This window comes from Lemur catta, chromosome 5 (assembly GCF_020740605.2).
Source record: "Lemur catta isolate mLemCat1 chromosome 5, mLemCat1.pri, whole genome shotgun sequence".
Classification (NCBI taxonomy): Eukaryota; Metazoa; Chordata; class Mammalia; order Primates; family Lemuridae; genus Lemur; species Lemur catta.
In genome coordinates this window covers 25,638,073-25,650,724 of record NC_059132.1, presented here as the reverse complement: position 1 = coordinate 25,650,724, position 12,652 = coordinate 25,638,073, and the positions used below count along the sequence as shown (strand labels likewise).

The following is a 12,652-nucleotide window of genomic DNA, read 5'->3' as shown; positions in this document are numbered from 1 at the left end:
AATGTTCATAGATGTGCTGTGTGTAGAAGCAAAAACCTGGAACCTACCCAATGTCCGGGAATAGAATGGACAAATAAATCATGGTGTATACCACCAGGGAAACGGAATGAATTACAACTATGTGCTAAAACGTAGATTAATCTCAGAAACATCATGTTCGGAAGTCCGGAAAGAAAGTCACTAAAGAAATATGTAAGTGAAATTTATTCTGTGTGTCAAGTCCAAAAATGTAGTAATACTGGAAAGAAAAGCAAGAAAACATCCAACACAACATTCCTAATAGTAGTTACTCTTGGGGAAGGAAGAGGAGCTCAGGGTGCTACGAAGATTTTTTTTTTTTTCTTAAAAAAGGCAGTTTACAAAAGCCCTTGCATTCTTTATGCCATATTTATAATTTTATAAATATTCTTTTTTTATCCATTCCTGAAGTTTAATAATTCAGAATACAATTTACAATGTTATAAATTAGGAAAAACCTATCAGCAGCCTTTGCAACAACCGGCCTGATTTGATTAGCAGCTGCCCCTGTAACAGCATCTCTACCACCTCGTTCACGCTCAAGCCAGGACCACTTGCCATAGGTTACTGTGCTGAGGATGTTATTTCACTTACAGCTTTCTTAGGGGTCACTCACTGACATCACCTGTTGAGTCCTAGGGGGCACCCGAGTTTGTGATCCTTGCTCTGGAGCACTGCTTCCCAAAGTGTGGTCCCCCAACAAGCATCATCATCCCCTGGAACTTGCTAAAAGTGTGGGTGTTTGGGTACCATCCTCGACCTACTGAATCAGAAACTCCTAGGGTGGGGTGAGCACTTTGTGTTTTCACAAGCCCTCCACGTATTCTGATGCTTGCATTCTTCCTGAGGACATGGCCCAGCCCCTGGGGGGCCCCCTTCCTGGCCATTCTTCCCTTCTGCATGTCTTTAGTGAGGCTCTTCGGCCTAATGGAAGCTGTGTTCATTTCGACGAGTCAGCAGGATCCTCAATTGCCCTACAACCTCCAGTCAGGAGGAAACCTCCTTCCATTGTTCCTTGCTCCATGCCATCTAAGCAATTGTGTCGTGGTCGTTCATCCGTGCTCAGAAATTGACATCACTTCGGGAGTGCTTTGTCTGCTCTCTGCAGCTCCCACAGGGCGCTTGGAGGAGTTTTTTCTCCGTGCAAAGATTAGCATGTGAACAAATGTATTGAGCCTGTCTGAACATCAGAGGACATTAAGATGAGCTTTGAAACAGAAAGCCAGTTACCTTTTCGTCTCTGCTTTCAGGAAACCTTGTTGTAGCTTTTCACAGTAGGACACTCAAGAGTAGCTCCCTCTCTCAGCACCCTGGTTCTTCTAAGGCTGAGAGGGCCAAGAGGCAGCAGTGACTTCTGAGTCCACCTTCTCTGCCCTGGGCACCCACTGGCTGATCTCAATTTATCTATAATAATTAATAAAATATTAATAAATGTCTGAAATACCCAGCACTGCATCGGGTAAAGTTCTAGAAACTCCATACATTTTTTTTTTCTTTCTCTCCCCTCCCCCCCAACCATTTTTTTATACTGCATCATTCTTGGAATGCTATGTTCCAAGTCCGAACACCTTCCTAAATTTTATATTACTGATGTAGACTGTTTAAGTTATGAGAAATATCATATACGGTGAAATGTATGCATCACCCAGCCATACGTGGTACTATCACCTGACTCTTATTTACATAGATTGGTTTTAGAAATACAAGCATTAATTCCATGAGGACAGAGGTGGCGTTTCATTATAGAGAACAGGGTGTAGACGTGATGGACAGAAAGTAGTACAGTTTTTCTGGAGGTGATCTGGTATAGTAAACAGATACTGGCTTTGGAGTCCACTAAATTGAGTTCAAATCTTGGTTCTGCCATTTTACTGACAGTATAACCCTGAGCAAGTCACTTATGCCTTACTTTCCATGTTTGTATAATGAGAACCACAGGAATACCAGATTGATGGGGTTTTATGAGAATTAAATGAAATAACACATGTAAAGCCCTCTGCACCATGTCATCACCTCGTAAGCCCTCAATAAAATGTACTAGATGTTTACAGCAAGAAATAAGACAGGCCAAATTCTAAATGGAGTTCAGATGTTTTCTAAGGAACTTGTGAAGGTTTTGATAACAGAAGTGACATATTTTCATGAGAAGTACATTGAGGAAAAGGAAAAATTAGCGACAAAATTTGCAAAGCAGTTCCAATAGCCCAGGTAGGAGATGACGTAATATACTGAGAAGGGACATGTTGTGAGTCAAAAGCTCAGTTAACCGGTACAAGGAGGGAAGGAGGGAAGAAGGAAGGAAGAAAGGGAAAGAAAAGATAGCAGGAAGACTCACCTGGGGAAGGACTGAGTGAGCAGACAGTATTATAAGAGTATAAGGAAGCCAGGTAGAGTGGCTCATGCTATAATCCCAGCATTTTGGGAGGCTGAGGCAGGAGGATCGCTTGAGGCCAGGATTTCAAGACCAGCCTGGGCAACATAGTAAGACCCCATCTCTACAAAAAATAGAAAAAATTAGCTGGGCATCGTGGCATGCACCTGTAGCCCCAGCTACTTAGGAGGCTGTGGAACGAGGATCACTCGAGTCCAGCAGTTTGAGGCTATAGTGAGCTACAGTGATGCCACTGCACTCTAGCCTGGACAACAGAGTGAGACCCTTTCTTTAAAAAAAATAATTAAAAAAAAAATGTAAGGAAGCTCATGCTACAAAGAGAAAGGTATCAATATTAGCAGACACAAATGAGTTAGAAAACTCAGAATAAACTGTGTAGGTCACCTAGACTGTACAGGAAAGAGGCAAAGAGAAAATGGCACAAAACCATCTTGGTATTTCAAAAGGGACATGGGGTCAAGAGCACAGGGGGCGCTCCACTGAGTTGGATTAAGGCCCTAGGCAAGGTGGTACTGCTGAAGTCATCCCCTGTTGCTATGGTAACAAGACCCCCTTCCCTCAATGCACTTGACATTATCCTGGGGAAAAACCACATGCACATGAAGTAGACCATCATAGCAGGCAGAACCACACCCAGCTCGGCACAACCTGGTGTGGGTCTTGTGAGACGGAGAGGTAATGGTAGAGGGTTTAGCCACCCATGAAGGGGTGAAGTCAGAAAGGAAAGGATTCCTTAAATAGAAGCTCAAGTCCCTCCTTTCATAAGTCCTATAGGCCTGTCACTTCTCTGTAAGATTCTAGCTGAGTCATTGGAGAGGGAAATAAAAAATCACAGGGGAAGGCCGCTGCCTGGGAGCAATCCTCAAGAACCCAGACCTGAACAGTGTGGACAAGCTACTGTGGGCATCTGTGTTGTGTGGCTGGGGTGCTCACTGGTGGATCCCACTAGTCAGCTCACTCTTCTCACCACTTACTGAGGCCCAAGAGGGTTTGTCCTACCCAAGGGGAGTGGTGGAAACAGAGCAAGGAGTCAGCAATGGGCAGAAAGGATGATGTTCCTTTTCAACATGTTCAAGATGCCTGAAAGTTAGAATGGAGAAATAAACCAGGCTGGAGCAGAGCTGTTTGAGAGCCATTACTGAGGTCTCTGGGATATTTTCTTTGTAACAGAGATGAGGATCTTGTCACATTCCTATCTGGTAGTAATATTAAAATCTAGCATCTTCAGGAGATGATTGAGTTTCGGTTAATATTTTACTCATGAAATGAATTAAAGAAAAAACTTTATAAGTAGTATTATCCTCTGTTATGCCATCATATTTATCATGGAGTATGGCTGATTCTCATTTTTTATCTTAGGTACTCTAAAATTCACTCAGTTGTGAGTTTTCACAAATACACAGAGGCATGTAACCACCAGTGCAGTCAAGATACAGAACAGCTCCAAAACCCAAAACATTCCCTCCATATGCTGCCCATTTGCAGCGAAACCACCTCCCCACCCCAGCCACCACTGATCTCGTCTGAATCTTCTTTTGACAACTGCACTGATGGGGAAGGCCCGAGACTTCCTTATGATTCGCTGGCATGGTAACAGTCACAGCAATAATAGAAATATGTAATACACATTTGCATTTCCAGAATGTCAGGCACTGTTTGAGTCAGTTTATAGATGAGGGAACTGAGGCTTTAAAAAATTTTAGAAAGAAAAGGAAAGAGGAGGTAAAGAAAAACTTGCCCGTGGTCACATAGTGGCCATCCCAAGGCTTGACTCCAAGCACATCTGACTCCCAGATCTGTTTTCTTAACTCCTTATTCTACCTCCATGGAAGGCACAGAAAGCAGGACAGAGTAGAAAAAATACCTGCCTATTCCAGGAAGCTCAGTTTAGACCTGGGATTGCCGTATTCATATATTGCTTAAGAGTTTGGTTAATTTTGCCAGTAAAACATTAACTACATGTAAGATAAAATGAAACCAGGATCCTAGAAACACCTTCCATACAACCTTAGTGTAATGCAATGAAGACAAGGCCTAGACCTGTCATGTTCTTTCTTATAAACTTGACCAGGTTTCTAAAGCAAAACTTAGAAAAATTCCCTCATTAAATACTGAAATGCTTTTTCAGTGCCCTGAGCATGACCTTCCTCTGAAATCTACCAAGAAGGAAATGGGATCTTTAATCTCCGTCTTGTGTGTATTTCAGGTTGGAGTCTCCGACCCGGTCTCTGGTGATGGAGGCCCCAAAAGGAGTAGAAATCAATGCAGAGGCTGGCAACATGGAAGCCACGTGCAGAACAGAGCTGAGACTGGAGTCCAAAGATGGAGAGGTGAGGGCTGGGAAGGACAGACGTCCAAAAAGGCTCCCACAGGCCAACCTTTCCTGGAGGTAAATCCTACGCTGTATCAACAAAGGTGCCAAGCAGAAGGTTTTATTTCCAAAACAAGTAACTGAGCAACATGACTATAAGCCAAACCCCCAATACATAATGTTATGATTCATTATTTGTAAAAGGGTAACATAATGGCATGTACTCCAAATACAGAATTATATGACCGTAAAAATGAATGCTATTTTCAAATTCTCTCTGTTGTCACCTTAAAATAAGATTCAGTTAGCCGGCATAATTAGGCTGTATATTACACACATCTGGATAAAGACAAACTTAATTTACTTATAGTTATTTCAGGCTGTGCATTTCTGTTTTCATTAAGAATGAAGAATCAGATCCAATAGCTATTCAAAACCAGAACAAGGCAAAACTTAATAGGGTAAGACTAGGCAACAAGAGAATGAAGGATTGCAGGGTATTCATTCTCTTGCCCCAACGCAATCCCAGTTGGGTGAACAGAAATGCTGCTTGTGTTTGTGCAAGCAAAGTAAACCAAACACCCCCCCCACAAAAATATTATTTGACTGCAAACATTTAAAAATGCCTTCTAAGTGTTCATGAGTGAACTTTTCTATTTAAGAACAAAAATAAGAGGGGAAAAAACCTATTTGTTTATTTAAAGCAAAACTCTATTCCACCTTATATTCAATGAGAGGGGTTTTCAGTCTCCACCTGCTTCTGTGCATCCAATCTGGGGATATAAAAGCCCCCCCTTTGATGGGTATAGCATTTGCTATTTTGTTTTTTGTGTGTGTTTTTGTTTTTTTTTTTTTTTTGTTTGAGACAGTGTCGCTTTGTTGCCCTGGCTAGAATGAGTGCTGTGGCATCAGCCTAGCTCACGGCAACCTCAAACTCCTGGGCTTAAGCAATCCTACTGCCTCAGCCTCCCAAGTAGCTGGGACTACAGGCATGCGCCACCATGCCTGGCTAATTTTTTCTATATATATTTTTAGTTGGCCAGATCATCTCTTTCTATTTTTAGTAGAGACGGGGTCTCACTGTTGCTCAGGCTGGTCTCGAACTCCTGACCTCGAGCGATCCACCCGCCTCGGCCTCCCAGAGTGCTAGGATTACAGGCGTGAGCCACCGCGCCCAGCCAGAAGTTATTTTGTGTTAAAATAGGTAAAGCATTCAATTATCACAACTGCCTCTCCAAACAGCCACAAACTGCAAACCACACTCACATAAAAATAGTGACTACCTCACACACACAGTTTATAGCTATCCAAATTTGAACTCTGGAAGAATCAGTGCTGATCATAAATCTAATGGCAACTTCCACCACTGTTTATTTTTATAGGCATGTTTTTCTCACAGTATATTCTATAAAATATGAGCCACATAATTTGTAAGAAAAAAAACAAAGAGGCTCGCTAGTCACTTAAAACTTGAAAAATGTCGCATATTCTACTGTCTTCTTGAAGACTCACCTTGCCCGTGGACATCTATGGGAGCTAAGAAGTCCCGTGGTAAAGAAAATTGTTAAATGTAGCATTTCAAACATTTCCTTGATTCAAGGACTCGATTCACATTCTACATGACATTCTTTTGCAAAATGCTAACACAGGCCAATGCAGCATTATCTTACTAAACTATAAGCTTCTGTGAGGGTAGGGACTTTGTCTTATTCATCTCCAATTCCCAGTTCCCAGAATAATCAACATATGGTAGGTGCTCATTAAAGTTGAAATGACCACTCACCTACTGTTTCTGAACGTCAAGAGATGACAGCCTCTGACTGACTCTTTCCTTCCTATTCACTCTCTTTAGATTAAGTTAGATGCTGCGAAAATCAAACTACCTAGACTGCCTCACGGATCCTACACGCCTACAGGAACGAGGCAGAAAGTCTTCGAGATCTGCGTCTGCGCCAACGGGAGATTATTCCTGTCCCAGGCAGGAACTGGGTCCACTTGTCACATAAACACAAGCGTCTGCCTTTGAGAGACTATCCATAGTGGACACTGTTGGCAGCATAAAGGCCTTTTTTGGCTTTAGACAGTGACTGCCAGCTATTTTTACTAGAACACAGAAAGCCTATCAAAGACCTTTTGCGTGTGTGTATGTGTGTGCGTGCGTGTGTGTGTATGCCTGAGTGTGTTTGCTGTGTGGGTGGATATAAATATATATAAATATATATAAATAAATATATATATATCCTCTGTATAAAATGAGGTTTCAGTACAAAAGGAACCATGGGTGACCCTGTGATGCCCACTGTCATTTTCCATCCCATCCCTCCCAAAGTGACAAAAACCTAAACACTGATTCAGGCCCGACATTGCCCAGGCTAGTCAGAATCACACAGCGTTCTGGACACTGACCGAATGTTCATCCACGTGTTCGAGGAACAGCGTATCTCCTCCTTTAGGGTCGTCAGGAGGGAGTGATGGCGGGAATCTCCAAGTCACAGTGAGCTCTGAGAACCTTGTATTAAAAACAGACGTTTGGTTTCCTTTTTTTTAGCTTTCATAAAGCTGGCCAACTTCCCCCTCTTCGAGTGAGGGAAGGGGCAGTTTCATACAAGTCAGCCGTAGGAACATCAAAAGGGCTGCCCCATCTTTGCAGCCAAACGGATCAGGGCTTTTATGGATGGAGGAGGAGGAATTTTAGCGCATTTTGAACTGCTCCCCCCAACTTCTGCTATCTCGCTCCCTTCAAACTCACATATTCTCCCACAGTCAAATTAGGAGCTGTAAATCAGCAGAAAATAAGATAACAGCTGCTACTCGGCGGCTGCAAGCTACTCAATGGCCTGACAGGCAAAGAATAAATGGGTAATATGTCTCTGTTTAAAGGAAAAACAGCTCAAACGCTGTTATGTTCTCACTTCTGACCTTCATTATCCAACAGATTCCAACCCGAAACGATCAGGTCAATCAAAAATCCCAAGAGCAGAAGTCCCATCCCAAGAGAAGCCATTTTGAGATGGAAGTCACATTAAGAACAGCATAAGGAACCTGTGTTTCCCATGTTTCTTGGGATTGGTATGTAATGTAGAGACATGCCTTTTATTTTTAAAGGCGTGCACAAACTCTCTAAGCTTTGCTCTTATTGTGTATTTTATCAGTGCTGGGGTATTCATATTCCTAAATCCACTGTTGCGTTTTCTCCAAGAATCAGCGATCTAAAGTCCTAGATCCCATCAGATTTGCTCACTGAAAGTTAGCGTAGACGGAGTCAAGTGTCTTTATCAGAATCACTGTGTGCCCTGGGGCCCAGCAGCACCCGCTGTCCCGGATGGGAAGCAGGACTCTAATTCCCGCCATCAGCTACCTCTCATCGCCCCACCTTCATCGTCACGCTCCAGGGTCACCCTGGCCAGCTCTTGTGCTGGGACGGGGGATTACAACATCTCTGTTCAAAGAGGGAGAAATGTGCCTATGCCTTAAGTCAATGCACTCAGCAAGGAGAAGCACATCTTATTTATCTTGTTGTTACCTGTAGTTTATTTTGAGTGATTGGAGGGGCTGGTTTCGTCGTGACTGGGCATCTAAAAAGCTGATAGACACAAACCTAGTGGCTGACAGATGTGGACTCTGAGGAGCCCCGGATGGGGACGGTGCTGGCTTAGCTAGTCCTAGGATGCCATTTGGAGAGCAGTGGCCCCACAATCCTAAATGAAGTAGTATTTGTAGGCCTGAGTGGTGTTTGTTGCCTTTTTTTTTCCCCCCTCAGTGAGATTCCAATGTTTCTTACTTCACAAGCAGGGAAAGGTTTTTCATAGGAAACGAATGAGAGACTTGATGTTTTTTGAGATAACATTCAAGCGTCCGGCTGAGGCTTGCACACATGGGATGTACAGGCAAGCTGTGTGCTGCTTGGCCACTTAGAAGTGGGGGGATGGGCGGGCCTCGCCTGGCCCGTGATGCTACTGGCTTCTAGACCCCAAGCACTCTCACATGACATCCCATGCAGAAGAATTGGGCTGGTCCATCTTAGGGCAAGACCATATGATTGGCTGGTTGACAGCACTAGGGTCTAAACCTTAAAACCATAAAAGACATCAGATTACTCTGGACCGGTATTATTAACATCCTGTAGGGCCACGCTGCCACAAGCTGTAATATCACCACGTACAGGGTTTTTCCAAGCCAGGAAAGGCCCTCCTTGGCTACGAGGAGGCACCCCATATCATTTAGATAAATAATAATAGCTATAAGGTCTTTTGTGACTCAATACCTTAAGACAGGTTTGGTTTTGCTTTTTTTCTTTTTTAAGTAGACAGAATATCTTTGCATTCTGCCATCTCAAGTACATAATCTATGGATGACAAGAAAGCAAAAAGTTCCCGGAACCTCTTTCCTCTCATTTTGTTCTGTCATCACTGGAAAGACTGTGATCAGCATCTTCTTGGAAGTTTTACGCCAATAAAAAAGACTGGTGTGATCCCACATGCCAAATTTAATCCTAGATGTAATCAGATCACAAAGAGAATCAAAATATCAATAGTTAATAGCAACCAAGAATATAAATCAAGGACCTACTGGTAAACAGCCATCATATAAAATTCTGTTTTTCATTTCTATAAGGTGACCACAATATACAAGGTAATAAGCAGGAAATTTGGTAGGGGTTAAATTATGTATTTCTGTTCAGGATTTAGAAATCTGTAAAACGCATTCTACGTTCCTCAATGTACATCTTTTTCTCCCAATACCCTCCAACTAAAATATTTATCTGTGGTTATGAGAGAAAGTTTTACCCAAATTGTCGGAAAAAAATAGCCTTTACATTAAAATCTACTAACCCGTACTTTAAAGAAAATGAGATTATTTCTAATCTTTATCAATAATATTTTCTAGACAATCACACCTTTGGGTAGATGAAGCCAGCTGGTGGCATAACGAAGACTTCAAACCCATTTTCACTATACTTGAAGTTCTAGTATGTTAATACTCTTCAGAAGATTTTTATAAATTAAAAACTGATCCCCAAATATGTTTAGCATTCAGTTCTATTTGATATATGCTCAATATGTCATAAAAGTTCAGTGTTGGGAAACTACTAGAATGTGACAGAGGTTTGCAACAGCCCTTATGGCAGCATCTGTCTATTTAGGTGCAAACTTGACAGGCCACTTTGTAATTGTTGCGTTGCCCAAGAGATCTGATAAACTTGAACTAGCTTTTAACTTCCTTTAGGTCTTTTTCCCTTTGGATAGTGTTCATCGCATATCTAGGCAACCATAGACCAAAGATTGCTTGAGGTCTAACCTTAGAGCGGGGGTCAGCAAACCACAACCTGGAAACCAAACCTGACTCACCACCTGTTTTTGTAAATAAAGTTTTAGTGTAACAAAGCCATGGAAGTTCACTTACATGTTGTCCATGGCTGATCTCACACTACAACAGCAAGGTTGAATAGTGGTGTTAGAGACTGCATAGCCCACAAAGCATAAAATACTTACTGTTTAGCCCTTTATAGAAAGTTTGCTGACCCCTGACCCAGAGGTCATTTGTGGGACGTGTTGGATATAGCAAGAAAGAGAGCAAATTTCCTGAGAGTAGGGAGTGAGCCTGCACTTCCATATAGGCTTGGGAATATTTGGCAAGGTATTGTAGGAGGGAAGTCCTTCTTTATACTACGTGGGGAAGTTACCACCTGTCAGAGAAACACAGGCTCAGAGGATTCTTAGGAACAGACAGAATGAAATTAGGGCAAGCTTAGCGGAAAAGGAAAGCTGTGATCCTCCAAGAGTCTTTTTTAACAGATAGGTGGTTCCTCGGGTCAGCATCATTGTGTGACAGGAAGTAAAGCAGGGAAGCCTATGATTTAAATTTAGAATCTCTTTCCTGAAAAGATTATTTCTGCTGTTTCCACTTGTGTAGAGGTTTCCACCTCACCTTCCCATACTCGAGATGCCTATTCCATGGTCCTCCAGAGAACATTTTCTTGACTTAACATGTCTTTTTGGCCCCCATCCCCTCAGTTATCCACACTTGTGTTGTACCAACTATTCCTCCAGCCACACCAGGCCTAAAGCATTGGAAGAACCAATAAATAATTGGAAGAAGCATCTTAAAATACATAGGAATAAAAAAATATAGTAAAATTCTTTTTCTGAAGCTGTTACTGGGAGAAACCACATTTATGCCAGTTTGGTTTTGTTTCCAAGAATCCGGGTCTTTGTTCTCTGAATAGAAGGAGTATAAAAAAGGACATAGTTTGAACTGTGACATCTCTGCTTCTGTGTGGTAAGGCAGGTTCCTATCAGTCAACATCCCTTTTGCTAATCCGGGGCTTTATACTCAATATTGCCAAAATAGTTATCAGCTATGAATGACTCTTGTAAGTATGAGTATCTGTGTTGGGGAGGAAGGATTTTTTTTTTTTTTAATGTCAACAACCACCATTTACCAGACCCTAATCAATGTCACTTGAGGGAGCTCCTCAGCCTTTTATCTGGATACAGCTGAAAGAGGAATTAATTGGCAACACTGCCCTCAACAGGAGCACCTAGATAAGAATACCTTGCGTTACGCAAAAGGTAGCATGATGTTTGGACCAAAGAGGCAAACAGATCCACTCCAGCACCTGATACTTATTTTTCAAGGCTCTATGAAAGGTGAAAAATTTCATTTCATTAAATTGCAAACAAGACCAGTCCTCCCTCTTCCCCATCCCCCGGGAAATGGTAGGCACAAAATGGATAAGCAAGCAGGTCCTGGAATGATATTTGCATGGTGCCCCAGTAGCAGGTGAGGGAAAAAAGTTGTAATAAAAGAAGCAACCTTAGAAAACAGGCCTTTTCTCTCAAAGATAAAATGTCTCTCTCGAGGTCTTTCATCACTATTGCCTTGGTGGAAGGTTCCCCCAGTTCCAACATGCTTCCATTAATATAGTCAAAGGTATTGCATTGGGATGTCAGACACATCTCTTTCTTTGTGGTAATCGGAATTTAAAATTATATAGGTGCCTCTGAATTTCTCATGCACAAAGCCAAACCACTGATAAGAGATAGAGCAGTCTGAAGGCTGCTGCTTCAGCCAACACAACACACCACATGCATCAGCACTTTCAAAAGCAATGTGATTTCTATGGTTCTTAAAAGCTTTCTTCATAATGAAGTCCTTGAAATTTCTCAAGGCAGGTCTGAATGGCAAAGGGGAAATTAATTACTTGTGGGAGGGTCTCCTTTTGTTAGAGCACAAGTGTAAAAAGAAAACACCTTCTTTGGGACAACGCAGGCTCACACATGACATTTTCTTTGGTTCTCCCCCACCTCCCTTACCGTGTAGGAAATTAGCATCTTCCTTTGGGAAAAAGGGCAAGAATCTCTCAAGCCCTTGATGCAACAGGAAGTGTGATGTCATAACAGTACTAACAGTGCTACCAAATCCCTCGATAAACACTCTCAAACCAACAGCAGTGCTCACTTCTCAACTTCAGCCCAGCAGCTGGTATTATCAGCATCCACTCTGAGGTTTGCAATTGGAATAGAACAAAGGAAGATTCGCTATAGGCAAGCAGCATGTTTAGAGTCTGAATCCATCTGTCATAATAGGGAGCCAGAGCTGTGTTCCAAATGCCTCATTAGGCATGGAGACACCCTCGCTAGTCAGGGAGTGGATTTTGCTTCATCACTGAACATTAGCTAAGGTCAGCTAAAAAACACAAATATGAGGCTGCCCTCTGGGAAGAGAGACAAGAAAACATCTCCTTTGTCTAAAATCTACCCTGTATGCTTAGAATTGTCTAGTAGTACCAACTTCTACCTTTTTGGGGTGGGGGGTGAAATCAGAGATAGCTCAGATTTTATAAAGTGGGAAACTCCAAACTGGTTACATAGGAGCACTATGCAAAGGATTGTCTGAGGGCAAGAAGATGACAACTGTCAACAAGGCAA

At 42.3% G+C, this 12,652-nt stretch overlaps 1 protein-coding gene across 1 annotated transcript in view; it reads left to right on the top strand.

The window, feature by feature from the left end:
• Positions 1-6,969, top strand: part of SGCD (sarcoglycan delta) — a 354,497-nt gene extending 347,528 nt beyond the window's left edge. The window contains exons 7-8 of the mRNA XM_045551289.1: positions 4,617-4,740; positions 6,574-6,969. Of these exons, the coding sequence (XP_045407245.1) occupies positions 4,617-4,740; positions 6,574-6,747 (298 nt within the window). The 3' untranslated portion in view covers positions 6,748-6,969. The remainder of the gene's footprint in view (positions 1-4,616; positions 4,741-6,573) is intronic.
• The last annotated feature ends 5,683 nt before the right edge of the window (positions 6,970-12,652 follow it).